General features: G+C 35.8%; 1 protein-coding gene across 3 annotated transcripts in view; it reads right to left on the minus strand.

Annotated features, from left to right (window-relative positions):
• IBTK (inhibitor of Bruton tyrosine kinase) overlaps positions 1-21,988 on the minus strand; it is a 61,311-nt gene that overhangs the window by 18,386 nt on the left and 20,937 nt on the right. The window contains exons 9-25 of one of the 3 annotated variants that reach the window (XM_076333137.1): positions 21,521-21,644; positions 19,005-19,182; positions 17,306-17,480; positions 15,863-16,459; positions 14,434-14,520; positions 13,381-13,463; positions 13,237-13,274; positions 11,397-11,493; positions 10,904-11,005; positions 9,833-9,950; positions 8,125-8,185; positions 7,261-7,388; positions 5,349-5,461; positions 4,558-4,706; positions 3,641-3,804; positions 1,729-1,821; positions 396-548 (exon numbers count right to left, since the gene is read on the minus strand). In XM_076333137.1, coding sequence (XP_076189252.1) covers positions 396-548; positions 1,729-1,821; positions 3,641-3,804; positions 4,558-4,706; positions 5,349-5,461; positions 7,261-7,388; positions 8,125-8,185; positions 9,833-9,950; positions 10,904-11,005; positions 11,397-11,493; positions 13,237-13,274; positions 13,381-13,463; positions 14,434-14,520; positions 15,863-16,459; positions 17,306-17,480; positions 19,005-19,182; positions 21,521-21,644 — 2,460 coding nt within the window. Of the gene's footprint in view, positions 1-395; positions 549-1,728; positions 1,822-3,640; positions 3,805-4,557; positions 4,707-5,348; positions 5,462-7,260; positions 7,389-8,124; positions 8,186-9,832; positions 9,951-10,903; positions 11,006-11,396; positions 11,494-13,236; positions 13,275-13,380; positions 13,464-14,433; positions 14,521-15,862; positions 16,460-17,305; positions 17,484-19,004; positions 19,183-21,520; positions 21,645-21,988 lie in introns of all 3 variants that reach the window. The other 2 variants (XM_076333138.1, XM_076333136.1) reach the window with 2 other exon arrangements.

Genomic DNA, 21,988 nt, shown 5'->3' on the forward strand with positions numbered 1-21,988 from the left:
CTTTATGTTTTTGACAGAGAAAAAACAGCATTCATAATGGTTTTCAATAACCTCTTCCTGACTAAGTTTCAGAGCTTGTGCTCAACCTTCTTTTTCTATACTTCACTTTGATACCATCTGCAAATACCACATCACACACAGGCAAGAACCAGATGGGATGCAGTCTTCTGACTCACCATAGCAAAATTTCAAAGAACTGTTAAACTGCAACCACTGCATTTCCCTGACCCCTTTGAATTTCTAGATTACTACCAAATGTAGATACAAATAGTTCAATGCTAGTCTTTTTAATGAACAGAACCTAGGCCGTTTTTATTTAAGAAACTGTTTCTAAGAGACTATTCAAGGTAAAAACCCTCCAAAGAAAAGTAAGCAATATCTGATTTGTAACATACCATGCATTCCCTAGCTTTGCAACTTTCGTAGGTGGCGTGGTTATTAGCGTAGTAGGCTCTGTGCTGCTAGTGACTGATCCATTGTCTTTTGCTGCCAGGGCAATCATTTTCCTTTGCTTCTGAGAAAGCTTGATTCCATGAGATGCCATTCTGCTGTGAATTGATATTGCAAAGACAGAAGATGTAAAATCAGTGTTCTTTGAGATGACTCGCCCTTAATCTTGCAAATTAAACTGAGAAATACTTCTTTCCTAGACCAACATACTTTGTCTAGAGTGCCAAAAGGGGAGTATAGGTGGGCGGGAGGGGTTGGATGGCTGGGGAGCAAAAGGAGGATCAATGAATATCAAGAGTGACAGAAAGAAAAGCATCATAAAACTATTCTTCACATAGATGTCTACAAATGAAAACATGCAGAGTTTGAATCAAGTCTCCAAAAGAGATGAACTAGCACCAGATGGAGACTATTTTCTAATTTTGTGATTTTTTTAGACACTGTCAGAAGCTTTGCTCCCTTAAACCAAAAATATTCATGCATAAGAAATGTATACAACATAATATAGCCGTTTTTCCTATTTGTAATAATTTGTTTTCTAAGTCACTTGGATTCATCAGCATTGGCTGTTTTGTTCACAGCTTCTGAATCTACCTAGCCAGCAACCCTTTACTAGGCTCCAGGACTACTGTCCTAGCTCTCCTTTACAAGAATGCTATGCTTCAAAGGTCATGAAAGTCATCTCCAGTTCTCTTCTGTATGTCTCCAGTTAAGAAACACTAGGTTTAATCCACTGCCTCCTGAAGTCTCCTGAAGACGTACATTTATCTCCCTGTGTCTTTGGGATGCTTCTCTGAGCAAGAACCACTCTTGCTTCTGTCTGAGGAAGAACTGTCAGTATCAACACATAGGTGTTGGGGAAGGTCAGAGAATGCAAGACAAAAAACAAACTTCAGGATCAATTACAGTACTGGTCCACAAGTAATTTACAAAGCGCTAGGGACAAGAATTAATTCTTTTTGGTTGGAAATAGGAAAGCTCAGCAGAGCAGGCCACTGATTTAAGATACTAGTTTACTAGCTCTTTCTTCCACATTTCAACAGCCAAGATGCTTTTGCAGTAGTTGACCAAATAAGACTATAGTAAAATAAAGGGATAAATTTTGTACGCTCACAGAAAAACACCATAATGAACTGAAGTAAACAAAGCCATTCAAAAACAAATAGGACTTCTTTTCTCCTGCTTGTTTTAAACTCTGAACTGCCTGAACCACTAAGTCAATTCATAATAGCCCGGTCTATCACACTTTTCTTTTATAGATTTTGGTTTTTTACCAACCCTGAATTTGCCTTTGGCATGGTTCTACATTTCTGCATACTTTCTTCAATTTCCATGATGGTTCTTAGATCCATAGCAGGAGGGCTGGCCGGGCTAAATGAAAAATAAAAAAAGTTACCTTACAAGGCACTCATTTTTACTTACATTCCACAGTTCCAGCCTTCACTGAAATCCTCTAAATCATACATAAGATTGGTAACCGGATGTATAATTTATGTCTGTTTCCTCAATTATGGCAAACCTCAAATAGAATGTTTCTGACAAAACTTTTATAAATATATACATATTTAAGAGCACACTATAAAAATACTTTCAAGACTCATTATACTATGAAACAAAAAGATGTGAACTATGATTACTTTAAAAAAATTAGATACCTAAATCCAGGATACTTATTTAGTAGTCAAGTGCTCATGCTAAGTATTAGAGAGGCATTGCTCACAGCTCTTTCATGAAGATTGAATTAGATCTTTCTTTGAATAACAGGATTAAAATTATTTCACATGGCAAACATAACACTCTTTGCAAAGTTAGAGCTCTGTACAAACACCAGTACCATTCTCAAACTTTAGGAATCAGTTTCTTTTTCATAAATGACCTAATTTTAAACTTCCACAGAAATGAACATGAATTAAATCCAGACATTTCCAAGCTTTACATAAAACTATAAATTAAAACCTGTGTACTTAAAGGCATTTGTAAACTAAGCTGTGTTACAACTAGATTCAAGGACACGCTTCGAAATAAAATGTAAGCAGCACTCCCTCTGTCTCTCCCTACATAAATCCAACTGCCATAGACTAACTAGCGAACCAAACCCTGTCGTCACTGCTCCTCCACAGTAGTTCAACCAAATACACTACAGTATTAATACTTTAAACATTCTACACAACGGTGCTGCCTGCTTTTTCTTGACATCATACCAGCAATACTAGAAAAAGTGAAGAAAGAGTACAAGGGAAACCCATAAAGGCACAGTGACGTTACAACAAAGTCCTATGGTTTTATTTGTTCCCCTTCCATGCAATCCTCTAAAAAACGTCTGAAAAGAACTCTTAAGATAGCAGATGAAGGTGGAGCTTCTTCCAACCAAAGACCAAAGAATTGGTTGTGGGATATGTTACTCTCTCTGCATAGACAAGGCTTGCACAAATACATAGTGAGACAAAACACAGATTCCTAGTGGACCCTGCTCACCAAACAATATACTTCAGAGCTGCAACTTCTAATTTCTACAGCTGTATCACCTGTATTAACAAAGCCCATCAGCCACAAACCAACAGAGCCTGGGAAAACTGTGGGAAATTATCACTATATGATTCCCTAAATCCTTAAACTCTTCTCTATTCAACCTTTATTGACAACTGTCAGAGACAGGACACCAGGCAAGACAGAACTTCAGTCTATCACAGTACTGCTCCTTTTTCATACGCAGATACTGCTACAGATAAAAAATTGATTATTATTTTTTATTATTATTTTATTGTATCAGTTAAACCTGTGGTGTTGATTTTCACAGACTGTTTAAGTCTAAAGGCATGCCTTTAAAAATGTCAAAGTACAATGGTGCTTCTAATGGCTTCAAGCATGGTCTGATTCTACAAAAAACTGCCAAGTATTTTACAAAGTGTTCACTAAGCAGGCCTTCTAAAAAAAGATATTAGAAGTCCAGACTGGTAGCACTTAAAAAAAAAATTTAAAAAAGTATCTAGCAATTGCTTTTTTCAAAGAATAATTAAAAAAAGTTACCAGTTTTATTAAACTACCAAAATCTTTCATTTACATGTCAAGTAATGTATGATCATTTTGAAGAGCAGAGAGTTGTTCAGTCTGAAGAGAATATTATTAGCATTCACTACCAAGTGTAGAACAGTGACTTTAAGTTAGGCAGGCACCACAACTATTACTCCACCTGAAACTGGTTGCTACCCAATTGGGGGAGCTTGCAGAGTTGTTTTTGGCACTGGGAATGGACTGTGGAACAGACTGTGTCAATACTGATGATCCTTTGCATGACTTCATCTCCTTGTTAGGTTGAGAGGGTTTCATACCCTGACTGCATGTTTTGTCCTTCATCTAAAAAAAGACAGAAAAATGTTGAATAAATATTCTTACATCTTTTCATTCAGAAAAAAAAAAGAGTGATGCTACAAACAACTTGAATGACATGTGTAAGTGAAAAGATTTTAAAGGATACAACAAAAATAGCAATAACTTAGTGAATCCCTGATCAGTCTACTATTTGTACCTCTTTTTTTTTTTTCCCCGCCTGCTTCACACTTCACCCTGAATCATTTAAGTCCAAATATGCATCTTGATAGTGGAAAATTCACTCAGAGATGTTCACTTCTAAAGCTTTAATGCTTAACATAGGCACAATTCTCTCAAACTTATTTCTCTTTGCCAGTTATGCCTCAGTTATCCTGGACCATACTTCTGTCCAACTACAGTAGTCAAAGAACAGCAGGATTTTCCTGGAGTTTTTTGGCTTCTGTTTTTGTTATTTTGGCTTCTGAACTTCAGATTTGCTTTGCATTTTAAATGAAGTAGATGAAGTCTTTACATAATTGCTCTTTCAGTTTGAAATTTTAGGAAGACTACAGCATATAAAAATTCTTACTATGGTACCACATTAATAAATTACCCTTAGAAGATTTAATAAGGAATACTAATTTTTATTTGCTTTATTGGACAAACAGTAACTACCTAAAGTTGTCTACTGCATTTTAAGGACAACAGCTTCTCAGAAACACTCCAAAATACAAACTCTGCTTTTGATGGATTAGATAAACACAAACAAATAAATTGCTAGGAACAAAGAAATCCAACCTCAGTCCTCTCTGGATGAAATCCTTTCGTGAAGTCAGGGGACTGCAAGTCTCTGGGGCTACCCACTCCTGCATAACTACCTTCAGAGTCAGATGTTAAGAGTTCTGGAAGCGATTCTACAGAGTTAGTTTTATCCAGTTTTACTGAACCTAAGAAATAAGAAAAGAGAGTAGAACTATTAAATCATGAGAGCTGGACTAAACAATGCTTGAAAAAACCCAAAAGTTATTCACTCCATATGACGAATACAAAATAACCAGAAGTTTACCTAGTCCAGTGTACTAGACTGCAATAAGCATAAACAAATTTAAGACTATATTAAATATTTTTTCAGAATAAGAGAACTCCGAGTTTTCTTTCTCTGTCTCACAATATACAGTTTTAGGAAGTAACACTGACACTTTTCTGTTGAAAATGAAGGCTTCTACCATCTTTCCAATAAACAGTGACTAATTTATTTTTTAAATTCCAGGAAAAAAAAAAAATCCACCACATTAGCAGAAATGTTCCACTTATTAAAACCACATGGGAAAGTGTTCGTTAACGTTATTTAAAGTTAAAACTACATGCTTTTACAGAATCTGAACTCTGGGCACAAGCTTAATATGACAAACATCCTTTCAAACAAAACTTAATCTTAAGAATTCACTATTCATATTCAATTATGGTGTTCACTAGAAAAGAAATAATCTTTGCAAGATTTTCTTATTGAAGTATAGAAATCGCATTGCATTGCATATTAAACTTTATGTTCTGTTTTTATACCTGAAAGGAACCTCTTTCCCACTGACCTGTAGAGGCTGGACTCTGAATAATATCTGATAGATTATATCCTCCAGAGCTGTCGGACCGTTTTCGTGGCTTCTTTTTTGCCTTAGTTTTTGCTCTTTTGAAAAGGGCTTCCCTATTAAAAACAAAAAAAAAAAAAGATGGATTAAAGCCAAAGAAATCGAGCCTCAAAACTATCAGTGTCAATGTCAAGTTCTTCAGTCAGCAACAGCGGTTATACTTCAAGCGGTAATACCTGGTCCCACCAGCTGTCACTAGCTGCTTCTTCCTGCTCTGCTTATGCACTGGCACAACTATTTAGTAAACGATTTGGGGGAACAAAAAAAATCCAGGAGGAAGAGAAAAAATTCTTTCCAGTGTAGATCTAGTCTCCGGCCTAGTACACCGCACAAAGACTTCTGCTGAGACAGTGGAAGATACAGCAGCTGCATAGGCTGGCACTGCCACCTAGGTCAGATTAAACCTGCTACACATCGCAGCAACTGACATAAAGCAAACTCCATCCAAGTCTCCACTTTTTTCTCTCTTGACTTCTCCTAAATTAGTGAAGTTCAACAAACTCCACAGCTGGTCTCATTTTTCCCCCAACACAAATACTGCCACCAAGATAATACTACTTCTACAATAAAGCAGGTACACTGTCATGTTACCAAAATGTCACATGTTCCTATATATGATATTAGGAAGAGTGGAATCAAATAAAAGGCATCTTTCATTTTAATGAGACTACTAGAAATTCAGAATTATATGAACCACAGCTACAGTAACCCTATTTCAAAAAGTTTCTTTGAGAAGCTTTTTGTGGAATAACTATATATGTACTTATTCATTCCTGCATCAATACTGTAACCTTGCAACGGTTGGGTTTTGTTTTTAATCCTTGGATTGCCCTATCCGCTAAAGGCTATCATCTAGCCTTTAAAAACACTGAAAGGCTTGAAGTCTGATACAAAATAGCCTCTCAGTTCCCTTTATCTGCTAGTCCTTATCTGTACTAGTTCATTTAGCATAACTTTTCTTGACACAAGTGGTCAGAACAGTACACAATACCGCAGGTGAGGTCTCATCTGCACCATGACATCATATTTCACTATCCATGTTTGAAGGATGTTACCAGGTCATCCTATCAAATTAACTTTTCATACTTGTGATGTCATAGCCAATTTCTCCAGCCTAAAAACTGTACCAAAAAAAGCAGTTTTAATTTTATTATTTGCTCATCAGAGAAAAGCAGCATATTAAGTTAGTCTGACAAGACTTCACAGATTGTATTGCTCTCACCTGTGTGTCTTCAGAACAAATGTTCAAAGACAAAATACCAGAAGTCCACAAAACCACCGAGGCCAGACTACCTGATCTACGGTTGTTTGGATCACATTTTCTAACACCTCTTAAACACAGGTTGCTTGTTTTGTTATTCTACAGCCAGACAGTAGCCACTTTAAATCAACAGATTAAAAACTCATGCTACAAAACTTCCTATTTCGCACGAGAATTCTGTTAATATTAAGAAATGTAGATTATCACAATTTTCCAGACAGATCTATAGTACATTAAGTCTGGTGTTTTCTCTTTTGATTTCTCCTAATTCAGTGAAGTTCAATGAACTCCACAGTTGGTCTCATAAACACATAGATACTCTCATCACATGCACAACTCCCAAACGTTACTGTGAATGCTTGTTTTGCTACCTTTACTCACATGCTACTTAGAAATCAAAAAAAGTGCTCCACTGCAGTTCTGCAACATTGTAAAATACTTAAGGGGACCGAGAACAACCTTTTAAATCTTCATTTGTCCTATTTCTTAGTATTTCAATTTTGAACCCAAAGGGAGTCAGGCACCATCCAAAGGGGGATAAATACTATATACAGCTCACCTAGTTAAAAATGTGGATGAAAAATGGATACTTACTGAGAATTTTGTTCTGTATTCATTTCTTCCCTTAAAAAGACAAAGTTCTCTCCATCTTCAGGCTCAAAAGAACTTATGTCAGGTCCATCTGGATATGGAGTAATTACTCTCCTGACCATAGCCGGAATCTATAGTTGGAAAAGCTGTTACACTAAGTTTCTCTTAAGTTGTATGCTAGCAAATATATGATCTGTTGTAAAAGGACCAAAACTGACTGCCATTTAAAACACTTTTACAGAGCAAGTAATTAATTACTTAACTAGCTTATAAACTTAAGTTACATCTTTAAGCAAAACAGAAGGAGAATTATTTTAAGTGACAGACTCAGAATGCACGTTTCAGCTGCCTATAACTCCTGACAAAAAAACGCTTCAAGGTTTTGCAAACATTCATCTTTTACTACTTTACAGTTAAAGAATACTGGATTACAATGTGTCTTGGTTTTCCCCTTTGCATTAAAGTTCAACTTTCACATTATTTTTCTTACTGCTTTTAAGATCTGTATGATCACCCTGAACTTTACACTGGAGAAGTCTGATTTGCTTTCTTCTCCTTTCTTCTAAGTAACAGATGCTCTTTTCCATAGGTTTTGCTTATGTTTTTTCATGCAACAATTGTTAATTACAGAACATTAATACGTTTAATGTGTATAATTAATTAAAGGACACAATACTGTTGCAGCAGTGGCTAGTGAATAATGAAATATGAGTTCCATGAGAGTGATAATAGCAGCAGCTAACCTTAGCTTTGGAGTCAGATGCTCCACATTCAGCCTGTTATCTACAGCCCCTGCAGGTATGTATTTATTACTCATCTGTTCTCATTTTAAACCTAATCAGCTTACACTCAAGTTGTATGACTTACCATTTTCCTGTAATAAACAGAAAGATCTTTTACAACTTCATCACTTAAGACATCCAGAGTCCTAAAAAAATAAATACAAATTTATCTTACCAGCTTGGGGGGGGGGGAAATCACATTAATGAAAAATTCAAATGATTGTTTTATACAAATCTCACCTACATGCATTATTACCTATTAATGATGGTCACAGAGTCAGAAGGAAGAAAATGAACACGAAATATGAACTAGTCAATGCCCTTGTAAGGCAGGATTAAACCCACAACCTTTCCAGATAACGTACCTTTACTTAAGGCCACAGCCAACGTAGACCTATATAGTTAAGTTAGCATGAACTAGTCACTACTTTACCTATTTCTGCATACTTTCAAGTCTTCCTAACATGCATCTAATACTCCAAGTCTATGCAAATTCTTCTATAAAACTCAGCCACAACATCCATTGACATTCATGCCAAAAAATAATACTACAGCAACAAACTTTACTCAACAGAACTGTCTTGCCCGCATGAGCAGCTCTCCTTGCACAAAGCTGTCATGACTAAATTCTCTCTCTCAGGTGTCTCAGATTAAGTCTTGCTACCCAGTAATGAAATTTTCAGATTTTCACTAAAATGTAGATACAGTCTTAAGAATGTTGCATGTCTTTTCCAGGCTTAAGATGAAACAAATCTGAATTCAGAATAATACTTAAGACAATGTTATTAGATTTCTACTCTTCTCTCCAAAATCAAAGGTTAAAATGTTTATACTTTATAAAGATATGAAGAGGAAAATTGCTAATATGAATGAACTCCTGTATCTGTGATACAAGCAGAGCAGTTGTGTGACATAGCAATGAAGTGCTGGCATTCTGAACCAGCTCAGATCTCTAAGAACTTCTATAGGTAAAACGAAGCATGACAAAAAGCTAGGAGTGGACAGAGTGGACCAATAATCGAGATGTGGTTTTTTTCTTTTGTTGGTTTTTTTGGAGGGGGTTGGGTTTTTTTAAGTCTTTGCTAGAAAAGAATTTCAATCGGTGCTGATAAGGCTTGCTCTCAGAAGATGAAATGTACTCTGGAAGCAACCTGAAGCCCTGTCCAAAAGCATCAAGAGAAGGAAGCCTTCGATTTCTTAGAACCCTAGCTGAATCATTGTGGAAAGCAAGGGTAAGTAATTAATTTGTTCAGCCCTCACTGCAGACAGTTAAAGCAAAGAGACTACCAGAAGGTAGGCCTATCCTCTTTGGAAAATGCACCAGCTATAATAAACCTACTTAAAATAAATTCAATTTACATGGTAACCATCATGTTAAAAAAAAGAAAGAAAAACAAACAATAAAAAAACCACAGCAGTTTTATGCATCTTCAAAAACAATTTAAAAAAAACAAACAAGATTAGGCCTAATGTCAAAGCCCACTGAATTCAAGAGAGGTTTTTCCTCTTAATTCAGACTCTTCATGCCAGATTGTAACATAGGGTTTTGTACTGTAAAATGTACAGTATGTACAGGTATTTAACTAGATATTTACCTAGTTTCTCTCTCCCTGTTTGGCAAAAATGAGCCTCTCTTTAAACTAGCAGCATTCAGTTGGATTTTAACATTTAACTGCTCCTATTAGTTCTTCCAACCCTTTTGCCTTTTTGGGATGTTTGAATTTTGGGAATTTTTTGAATTTTTTGGGAAGTTTGAACAGCTGGTACCTGAACACGTTTGCATTCCTCCTTACCTTGCTTCAAGCAAAGCTGCCATATTGAGTCCTATGAACTGCAAGCAGGACAGTTTTAACTGTTCAGCATTATACATTGCTGAGAACTCCAACAGCTCAGCAGCATTCTTCAAAGTAACTGCAAAGAAGAAACACAACAAACTCAATTGGATAACGTGCTGCAGTATCATGCAGCAGTTTTTAAGACTTACTGCACAGCATGATCTAGTTACTGAAACATATCATATACTTCTCCATTCCTAGAAAAAATGCTAATGCTCAAATGGCCATAAACTACAGCAAGCTCCACGTAACTTTGTAGCAGCTTGAATGCAATGGCTGCTTCACAGAAATAGAAAGGCCCTACCTACAAACGTATCAGTTTCAATATATTGAAACTCAGCAGTCCAAAACAAAGGAGAAAAATAAAGTTTAAAATAGCAAGTGTCATACACAGCGTAAACAGTTCTTAAAGCTCCAAATGTTCCTTTAGCAGGGTGAAAGAAAAACAAAGGGGGTGAAGGGTTAGGGGGCAGGGGGGAGAGAGAAAAATAGAAGTCACTAAAGAAATGCCAAGCAAAAATTGTATGCTGACTTCTTGTATGAAGCTAAGCAACAATGCTTAGTGTTTTCTAGAGGAGACAGATCTTCATAGCCATCTAGAAACAGCACTGTATCAAACAACAGAAGAACTAGCAGAACTAAATACAAGGAAAATAGAAACATAGAATTCATTTTATCGTGTTTTAAAGACAAGAAGTTTGAATTCAATGAAATAAAGGTTTTATAAAAGTTTGGTTTATTTGCTGTAGTGGTTTGGGTTTTTTTGCTTTTTTTTTTACTTTTTTTTTTTCTTTTATTAAAGAGCGTGAGATGAAAACAACGATGCATAAGGAATGGAAGATTATGCTAACCTGGAACATCACTCAGACTAAAGAAGCAACTGTTAACAGCTATGCAATGAACAGCAAAGGTAATCGGAGCAAAGGAATATAAACAAATAATTCTATGCTGAAATAGGCAAGAACATTAACATCTAAAAAAAGCAATTTTTATTCTCTAACCCTTTATAATACAAGTGGAAGAACTCACGTTTTTCTGCAATGGCTACTTCACAGATTTCTTTGAGTCTGGATATAAGAAGTTGGTCTGCTACCACAAGAACATTACATATGAATTCCACATTTTGAGAATCTGGAAAACAAAGCATCACGTAAACACTGTAGGCAAGTCAAAAGCAACTATAACACATACAGCTTCAATGAGATTTTTCCAAAAGACATGAAATGGCTTTGCAAATTTTGATGGGATTTTCACAGCACAAGGAATAGCTTAGAAGAGCACAAACAGTCTTTTTTTTGAAGCAAGAGATGGAGGGAAAAGGAAAACTGCAGTTTGACAAACTAAAGAAAAGGTACAAAATGGCCTGGGGTACAGCTATCACCTCAAATTCTAAAGCAAGATTCACGAAAATTTGGATTTTTTAAATAAAACTTCAAGGCAAGCATATTAAGTATTGAACTTCTATTTTAAAAATACAAAAATTGCAGGAGTTACAGTTGAGTTGAAGATATATTAATGGCACCTTTTATCGCAAGAGCTTCATCTGTATACAGGTAATCTACAATTATCTGTAGTATGTCAGAATGGATTGGCATTTCCAGAGCTGAACAACAGGAAGCCTAAAAGGCAAAAGGATTGAAAAAAAAACAAAAACAAACAAAAAGAGTAAATGAAGATAACTACCTGGAATAAAATACAAAATTAAGACAGCGATTATATTTAGCAAATGACTCAGACTGAGGGTCACACTTTCAAAGTTAAACAATTATTTAAGCATTTGCACAAAATCTGTTCCAAGTTCTTCAATTAAGAATTGATTGTAGCACAGCAATTAAAATCTGCCCAAACTTCTGAATAAATATCCATGAAACAGTTCAGTGTTTCATCAGTTTGAGCGTCTTCTCTAACAATCCTCCTTGATTATATTACTTTACCCACAATTGTCTAAAAGTAGAACTACAGGAATCCCCCATGCAAGTACTGAACTGCTTTCCTTTCAAGGTAAAATATCTAGTGAAATCACAAGTTCCCATTCAAGAATAAAATGCAAGTAGCCATTCCTGTTAATCCCTCAGAAAACAAGATCCTCAGCAAACCCTCCATTTGAAGAACCGTCTTAACCATTAAGGCAAAGCATTTGTATGAGCAAACATTAGCCATGTAATTGTCACCATTCAAGTTTATGCAACATCACTGCTTAAGAACCTTGGTTTATTTCAGGTGGCACTGAAGCAAAGCTTTATACTAAAAGATTTCTTTTGCTTTAGAACATGCTACTGGTACTGACGTATTTCCCGTCAGAAGTTTAAAAACCTCTTACAGACATTTAAGATTTTTATACAACTTCTAGAGCACTTGATTCACAAAATATTTACTTATGAATTTAGCATGATTTAGATTTACTTATGAAATAGTAGATAACTTACGAACTACATACAGCTGATATAGAAATCAACAATACAAATGGACATTCAACACTTAAAAAAAAAAAAAAATAAATCAATCACTTGTCTCACAGTGTTTCAGATACGTTTCCTCAGGGATAACCGGACAGGTAAAGTTCTGTTACACAGTAGAAGAGAACTGCCAGTACCTTGCCAGGTTCTTAGATTTACATATTGCCAAAAAGCTACGAAAGTTGAGAAAACTCTTGCACACTGCTTCAGCTTTCAGTCTCTGAAAAATGCTTCTCCATTTAAACCTTTCCTCTCTTTCAACAAGCATTATCAATAGTATTCAGATACTTAAACAGAAGCATTTAGTGAAATTACAATGTCCAGGAATTGACACACAGATAGCAAATAGGAACCAAGACAAACAAAAGATCTACTCCTTTTGAAGCAGCAGCCAGTGACTAAGTGGAATAGTCCTTGATAGCCTCTATTTCATTAACAGTAAAAGTCAACTAGAGATTCTACACATTGACTCTCGATTCTGCTGCATCTCTCACTCAGTACATATGAAAAGCTATTCCATACTGCATACTATTTAAACTGTAAGATCTTTTACAGAAAGAAAATGAAAATTCATCCAAAGCAGTATCCCATAAGAACAGTCCAGCAGCTTTTATAAATCCATGAACTAGCTCAAAATAAACCTCTAAAACAAAAGTAATACTTTAATTTCATTTGATACACCTTATTATATTTATTAGTCTCATTTAATACACAATCTCAATAGTACAAATATAGAGTAACCAAAAACGTGTGTGTGTGTTTTTTTTTTCTTGCAAACAGGATCCAAGAATCCAGCCTTTCCTTTTCCCCAGTATTTAAGATATGCTGTTCTAGGAAAAACTGAAAAGCTGTCACTTATTTGATGCAACAAAACATACCACCACACATGTTTATTGGCAAGCTTACCTCAATCCATGAGCTGCTTAACATGCTGTGAAAATAATCTGTAAAGAAAGGCATTTCAGTTCAAGATGCAATAAAATTTCAGTTAAAAAAGACAATACGACATATTTTTTATATATATATATATATAAAAATACACACACATACCAAGTCTTGCACAAAGTACACACTTATGACACGGGAATTCTTTTCCATCTAAAGATTTCAGGGTCACATCGCAGAGGTATGAACTAGAAGATATTTCATAGGATCAGAACTGTGACTATTCAGAAGAGCTACAAGTTGTAAACTCTACAAATAAATGCTTACTTTAGCAAGTTATGATTTATCCTCTCAAATAAAACACACCTGAACTTTAATAATATCATATAAAATGAACCTAAAAGTACAGGCATGATAGTTTCAAGAGAGAAATTTTTTGTCCAAAGCTGAGCTCTCAAAATTCCATCTGAAGTATTTCCTTCAAAACACAATCAATTACTGTTTCAAAACTACTATGCCCAAATAAATTAATTATGGCTAATTTTAGTCTATCTTAAATGGTCTATGTTAAGTTAGTTATTTCTTTTACATTAGTAGCTACTATAAGCTTTGACAATGCATTTTAAGACAATGCACTTTAAGAGTGAAGTAATTCAAATTCTGTGAAAACGCTACATTTTATGCAATGTAGCTTTTACCATATAAGTAGACTATTCGAGCCTTTGGGTATAAATAACCCAATCACACCAATGGAATTAAAAAACAAACATCACTGATAAAAGCGTAAGGAATTTTTCTATTGAAAGATATTCCAGAGATTTTCTTAATTAGAAAAAATATTATATATTTGCTTATTTCCAATCCATGTAGTCTTATTGTCACAGCAAGCTTATTTGCAAAAGTCAAACTGCTTTTGACTGGATTACCCACATTTCTCCTGGCATTAGTATTCTATGACACAGTTAATCCACAGAACACATTAATGTACAGCAAAAAGAAGCAAAAATATACCATACATAATCTATCCCAGATTACTAATTCATAGAGCAGTCTATAAGCATCTACAGAGAACTTCCAAACATGAGTTACCATGAAAGAGACAAGTGTACAACAGAAGTTAAGATACAGCTGATCAACCTTAGCCTACACTTAACAGATAAAGAGATGACGTAAGAGGAAGATGGTGGGGGTAGGGGAAGCTTGATTTAAAAAGTTTACCATTTCTTCTGATTTAACTTTGGTTTGTTCCCATTCTTCTTGTTGACAACATTAATTTTTCCATTTTCTAACCTGACTCCATCCAACCTGCAAATCATTAACATTAGTAGTAAGTAATACAATTAGTATACAGTTCAAACCATTAAGAACAGTTTCACAAAGTACAGCACTTCAGTGGGCTCGTATCGTGAATATGAAAAAGGATCAAAATCAATCATCACAGAAAACTAGAAAGGGCCAGTTGTTACTTGAAAGTCTTCACTGCAGATGTAAAATGTAACTGACATTCTTTCCACATCTTACCTATCTTATTTATTGCCTTAGATGAAAGCTATACTGTTATAGTTAAGGCCAAAGTCCGACATCACAGGGTCAAAGATCTAGGAGTTATGTATACTGCTACCAGTCAGTTATCTGAGCAAAGACAGTGGTTTGGAAGAGATGTGTGTTTCAGCACAGGCTTCTTTAGCACCCTAATTCATCAAGGAGGCTTGTGCACGGGATGGTAAAGACACAGGAGTGCTGCCGGTGGATTACAAAGCAATACACTTTCAAAGGGAAAGTGCTTTAACATCAAAATTTTACTTGGGAACTCAGTTTTAGCAGCAGCATCACATCTTTGCTGATTAATTTTAGTGTTTGCAAAAAATACGGTGAAGGAAACTGCCCTGAAAAAGCTCATTCACTCCTTTGAAAGGAAAAGACAAATGAAGAAAAAAAAAAAAAAAAACAAACCTGAGTAATACAGTTCTACAGAGACATTTGGTCTCAATTCCGTTAGTTTCACCACATAACGTTAAAAATGCATCAGTCAAACAAGAATTTAACTTTGCTTTGTTTTGTTTTACGCTAAATATGTTCACTGTCTATGGAAAAACTGGTAGACTATGGACGACAGCATAGAAATTCATCAATCCAAAACTCAATTAGATCAGCTGTCTCTAACAAAACAAGTATTGATGGTTTATGACAGTCATTCTGGAAAGTCAGATGATTTGCATCAGATGTCAAGTCTCAGAGAGCTCATGCCTTAAAAGATACACAGGACAGATGTTTTAAATGCAAATGTCCAACAGGTTCTAGGACACAGTAAGGGCCAACAGCACATTTCCATCCTATAGAAGCCTATTGAAAAATGATGCTTAAGTACATAAGCATGCTACGAAAGTCTGCTTCTGACGTTATTCGAAAAGGTCATACATGCCTTCTCTTAGCAAAGAGCATCAGAACAAACTGATGTTGCTTTAAAGAGATGACATGGTGTGTGCTGTAAACTTTTATACTTACAAACAATAAAACCAGCAAAAAAAGGCAAACTTATCAACCCCAACTAGCCTTCTACTTTAGTAACAACTAAAGTTAGATCAGCTTATAGAAAAACACTCTGCGAAGAGCTTGCCAGAATATGAATGCATTTCCTTTCACCTACCTTCCACTTAAATTGCTGAGTCCAAACTTCTTCGCAGCACTTTGCAACATTTTTATGAGGTTAGCTTCTTCACCAGCAACTTTGCCTTTTTTAGATTTGCTCTTCTGTTTTTCATTTATAACTTGCACTTGATTATTTCTGTAAATCTCAAATGCAGACTTTCCATTAACATTTTCATCAAAACTCATTTTGCTCAGGTTAGAAATTAAAGTCTCTTGATATTCTTCTGATTTTCCTTTATGCAGGATTTTTGGTTTATAACCATGAGTCAAAAGATCACAAGTATCAGTATATATGAACTGCAGAAGGTATGCAAACAGATCTGGATGAACTCTCTCTATTACATAAAGATCACATCCAACAGCATCTTCATCTTTACGGCAGACGTCTGGAGTGTCTAGCTGGTTGTCACTGGAAACAAACAGCTTCTTGAAGAAGTCAGAGCGTACAGCCAGGATGTATTTGTGCACGGGGTAAGTTCTTGTGCCAATCTGAAAAGTCACATCATGGATGCTGTCCATTTCATCTGTTTCAGCTAACAGTTTGCCAAAATCCTCTCCAAAACTTGATAATGACACACTTGGAATTTCATAGAGACTAGAACAAAATGAAATCCATCAAAAAACCCACTACTTACAAGCTCCATAAAATTTTACATAGTATGTTTAATGAAAAGGGTGAGGTTGTTTCCATTTGGTTTGTTTGGATTTTTTCTTACATTGCTGAACTACTCAACTTGTCCTATTCTTCACAAAAAGAACTAATAATATGGTATTTAGGCAATTAAACCACATACGTAAGATCTATCTAGCTCCAGAATATCAAATATAGTATTTTGTCTTCATAATGTAGCCAGTAAATATGTATCATCAGAACTATCTTATCTTCATCTCATTTTCCCAACAAGAAAACACAGAAAAGTTTTCTGTATTTCATATTACAATCCAAAGCAATAAGGAAAAAAAGCTAATATTTACTTATTTGTCAGATATATTGAGAACTATTATGAGAGTGCAAGGAACATGATTCAGTATTCTACTTACTCATTTTACTTTATTTGTTTGGAAAAGCAGTAAAATGAATTAAAGATCCACTTTTCACTTTTATTTAAAAGCTGATTATTGGTGATTACAGAAGGGGTGAATTTCTACAGTATTTAGAGCTTGGAGTGTGTTAAGAAATATATCGCACAAATGCTTGCCTTAAACACTTTAGATAAAACATCAACACTATCTATACTAATCATGCAAATATATAAGCTGAGGTCTTCGGGTAACTTCAACACAGCTGTTTACTAGTAAGTGCTATTCTCTAGCAGTATGGATAACCATATTTACTGTGACTGCTGTATGAGCCAAAAAATGGTTTTGAAAAGCAGAATTATTTAATTGCAATCACACACAAAAAAGAGAAAAATTACAGTTGTTGATATTTTAAATATACCTTGTTTTAGGATCTGACTGTAAAACAGCAAAATTGCAACCATTAGGATCGGTGGCAATACTAACAGCTCGGTGGACAAAAGTAAGCTTCTGAAGTCGAATTCTTTCATACACACTGTTTGTATCATGTTCACAAGACACATCACATGGAGAATTCTGAAGGCTCGATACAAGTTCTGCTAAAAAAAAAAAAAAGATTTGGGGAAAAAAAAAACCACACAGAAAGGTCCAGCTAATTAAAATGCAACTAATACAACAAAAAGGCAAGATTTATGACATCTGTAAGTCCATTGATGGAGTCACTGAATAAGGCTAAACTATGCTGAAGATTTCATCTTGCTTAACTGAAATGCAGGAAGACGTTTTAAGAACAAGACTTTACATTACATATAGGAGAGTTTTTATCCAGAACTACTTGTGGAAGTGTTTTGCCACTTCTTCATATAAGGGAAAACACTCCATCTAGCATTCAATGCAACCTCTTGTGGAATGAAACAAGCTGTGCATCAGTGTACAGTAGTGCAAGATCGTTTTCTTTTCCTGTCATACCAATTACAGCAGATATAATACAATTGCCTTCAGACTTCATCTTATATCTGTTTAAATTATACCCTAACTAACAAAATACTATTGAAAAAACATGATATTCTCTGAATACTGGATTATTTTTCAAGAACTGGATAACCGAATACATGCACACCATTCGCCACATTCATTAAAACCTCTCAAAAAACCAGAAGCTCTCATTCATTACAAATCAGTGATGAACATCAACTAGACATTCAACTAGTCAACAGGTCTGGATTCTGAAGTTTCCTTGAAGATACTAAAACTACAAAAAGAACAGCAATAAGCAGAAAGAAGAGAGTGCCTACAGACACGTACCAGCACCAGGACAAACAGAGCGAAAAGGAGATACGCTTGGTGCCTCTGTAATGAGGGAACTACAATGTGATGTGTAGAATAAAAGAAAGTAGCAACAGAGTAAAACTAGTATGCACTCTGCATTGAGCAACAGAGGAAAGTTTTTTGCTGTGAAAGAATGCAAAAATGGAGTGATAAAACTAAAGATGGAATTTTGGTATCAAAGGAAGTAGAACTGTAACATAAAGTTATAAAGTTCAAATACATCCCAGGTTGGAAGTAAATCCCTTTCTATCCACAGAGTTTTAAGACCCCTACATGAACAGAGCTGACAGTTTCAATTAAAATCTTGTCCTATAGTAGACAGGTATCTTCCTCGCAGAAAAACAGTCCATCAGGACCTACTCTCAGCAATGTGAGCCAAGTTAATAAGGCAGAAATTGCTCTGGACCCTGTATTATGGCCAGATAAGGGTCTGGGAAACATGGTAAGGTTTCACAGACTTAGCAGTGCAAGCAAGTACATGCTCCTTCATGTACGGTCTCTTAGGACTGGTCATCTAATATGTGACAAGATCGTTACGCTGGACCCTTGTGCTACTATTGCTCTTCAGAAGTGCTGCTCTTCCTGGAAATCTCCACCTGAAGGTTAACTGAAGGCTGCAAAGTAAATAAATCTTGGTATTGTTGAGGAAAGAGAACAGTAGTGGTCAATGCTACCAACCGTCAGCCACTGAGGAAAGAAGAAACTCAGCACATAATACTGTTAGAGACTGTAAAGATTCAATTAAACTTCTATATTGAAGTACTTAAAAACAATTAAGAATCACAACTAACCTTTCTTTTCTGAGATTTTTTTCCCTTCTTCCAGCCATTTCCCTGTAAAGGCTTCACCATCCTGTGACACAAACATCATTTCATTCCTATTTAAAGCAACATCAGACATGAAGACTTGCCGACCATACACCCAACGACACTGCTTCATGGAGTTGTTAGATGACTTCCAGCAAGACACCTATAATATCATTTTTTCAGAGAAAGGGGAAATCCTTATATCATATAAAAGCAGTTACATATTACACACTACTTTTTTTAAACACAAGAACATGCCATCTTAAAGTAGCATACAAAAGGAGAAAGACAGTCTTCAAAATTATATCCTGAAGTGTTATGAGCATCTATTACAAAGAACCCACAAGTAAAACAGGGAAAACCTATTATGATATCAAGATCCATTTGCCCATGAAGGGCATTTGAAAAGCTTCTCTGAATATTCAAACATCTTCACAACAGTCATCTATAGGACAGTTTTTACTGACATTTCAACAAGGACAGCAAAAGGTGTCATCAAGTCAAGAAACAAGCTTAATCTAGTTCTTAATTTACAGATTTGTCCAACTGGTTTGCTTATAAATCAGGTAAAATTCAAAGCTAGCACACCAAAAATTTAAACCATTTCCCGCTAATCATTTGACAAAAATCTCAAGTTTTTCTGTACCAGCCAAGGTTTTGGAATAGAGATCATGACCAAACACAAACTTCAAAACATTCAACAAAATGTGAAGAACTGCATGCACAGCAGGACCCCAACAAGGTATACTGTAGATGTCTGAAAGAAGCAAGCATGAAGCAACAATCCCATGCAAGTTAAAGCCCAGATGTGGCATTAGCGGTGCTAAAGATGGGCTTTCATCTTCTCCCACTGAAGGACTTGCGCAGGTCTGTTAACACCTACATAAGGAGGGGACAAAAGAATTTGAGTAACCTATTTCCTTTCCCCCCCTCAAGTCCTACAGAATCACAGAATGGTTGAGGTTAGAAGGGACCTCTGGAGGTTGTCTAGTCCAGCCCCCCTGCTCAAGGAGGGCCACCCAGAGCCAGTTGCCCAGGACCACGTCCAGACAGCTTTTGAGTATCTCCAAGGATGGAGACTCCACAATTACAATGGGCAACCTGTGCCAGTGCTCGATCACCCTCACAGTAAAAAAATGCTTCCTGATACTCAGACAGAGCTTCCTTCGTTTCAGTTTGTGCCCATTGCCTCTGGTTCTGTCACTGGGCAACACTGAAAAGACTGGCTCTATCTTCTTTACAACTTCCCTTCAAGTATGTATATACATTGATAAGATCCCCCTTGAGCCTTCTCTTTTCTAGGCTAAACAGTACTCTCTTAAAGAGAGTACAATCAAGCCAGACCAGGAAGTGCTCATTCGGGAAACAGAAGTATTAAGATTTCTTCCATCTCCTTACTCAATAATTTATATTGCCTAAAAGCACTAAAGATCCCAGCACTTGCCAGTATTCAGCATGGAAAGACATTAAATGTAGGTTGACGTAGTTCCACTGATACAGGAAGACAAAGTAGTTTCTTACTGCTAGAGCAGTGTCCCAAAGATGTTGAAGGGGCACCACCAATACTACAGATGCTAGAGGCTAAGCCTCCCATGAACAAATACTGAACTGGAAGGTTATAATCTCTGAGACAACTAATGACCTAATAAACAGATAAGATCTTCCCAAAACATAATTCAGTCAAATGCAAGGAAAAAAAAGGAAATACCCACACTGCTCCCTACTTTGGCATAAAAGCTCAGCTTTCAACATTCTTTAAGAAGGCAGCATTTCAGTAACAAAACCTTTTTGTAAACACCACTAGATGGCACTGAAGGTTTACATCTCCCAGTGAGCAGGTCTAGAAAAGGCTGGGGTTTTGAAGGGTCCTATGAACTGTTACTCTATCAAAGAATGAGGGAAGAAACCAATAAAACCACCATAGTATTCCAGTTCTAAGACAACAGAGTGTCTACACTTAACTAGAAATACTAAGCCACTCACAAGGTTTAGCTGCAACTTTTCAACAATAAAAGGGACATCTCATCTACAGAACAACCGCTTTTCAACAAAGGCTCTAAAAATTCAAGTCCAGAGACTACTTCTGAGACTATTTCTGGAGGGCGTAAAGGTGACTGGGTAAGTGGGGTGAGGGGAGAGACGGGGGAAAAAAAAAAAAACAGACCATGTAAGCTGTATAACCACTTATGTATGTAAAAGTAAAGGAATTTACACCTTCACTGAAAAACCATTAGATATTCACAGATTTAAAAATAAACTACTGCACATTACTTTGGTAGTCTTCCCACAGCCCTTTAAAAAAAAAAAAAAACCACACACAAAAAAAACCAACCAACAAAAAAACAACAAAAAAAACCAAAAACCAAACCACTAGCAGCTCTACACAAATGAATTGGGTACTTCCTATGCATGATTTTGACCTGTCAACTTCTTATGTTTAAAGTTTGATTAATCAGTATGCAGCTTGCTATATAATTATGATTTCTAGGGACACAACTTACTCTTCCAGCTTCATCCAGCACTAGAATGGAAATCTTCTGACCCCCATTTTCTTTAAGATGCTGGGTATCTACCTTATATTCCAAATATCCCCCATTAACAAGAACTTTTTTAAGGTTCAGCTGTCTGAAAGAACACAAAAGGTTAAATTAGTATTTCTTCATTGTGTATTGACGTTGCTTCTATGACAGTTACCTTTTTCATTTAGAGAAGTAGAAAAAAAAATACAGTTGAGGTAGTGACACTGAAAATTACTTAAGTTTAGTTTCTCCCCACTGGTATTACTAACCTAACTGCTAATAAAATACTATTAGTAGATTGTAATTTTTGCTTTGCTTTTAAGTAAGTCACATCAAATCCACAGGTTCTTCATAAAATTCCATAAGTGAAAACCAGTATATGATTTAGCTTTGATCTTCAGCATTACAAAAATTATAGTTGTATAAATTTCATTTTAAAAGACCTATCCT

This window comes from Aptenodytes patagonicus, chromosome 3, assembly GCF_965638725.1.
Source record: "Aptenodytes patagonicus chromosome 3, bAptPat1.pri.cur, whole genome shotgun sequence".
Classification (NCBI taxonomy): Eukaryota; Metazoa; Chordata; class Aves; order Sphenisciformes; family Spheniscidae; genus Aptenodytes; species Aptenodytes patagonicus.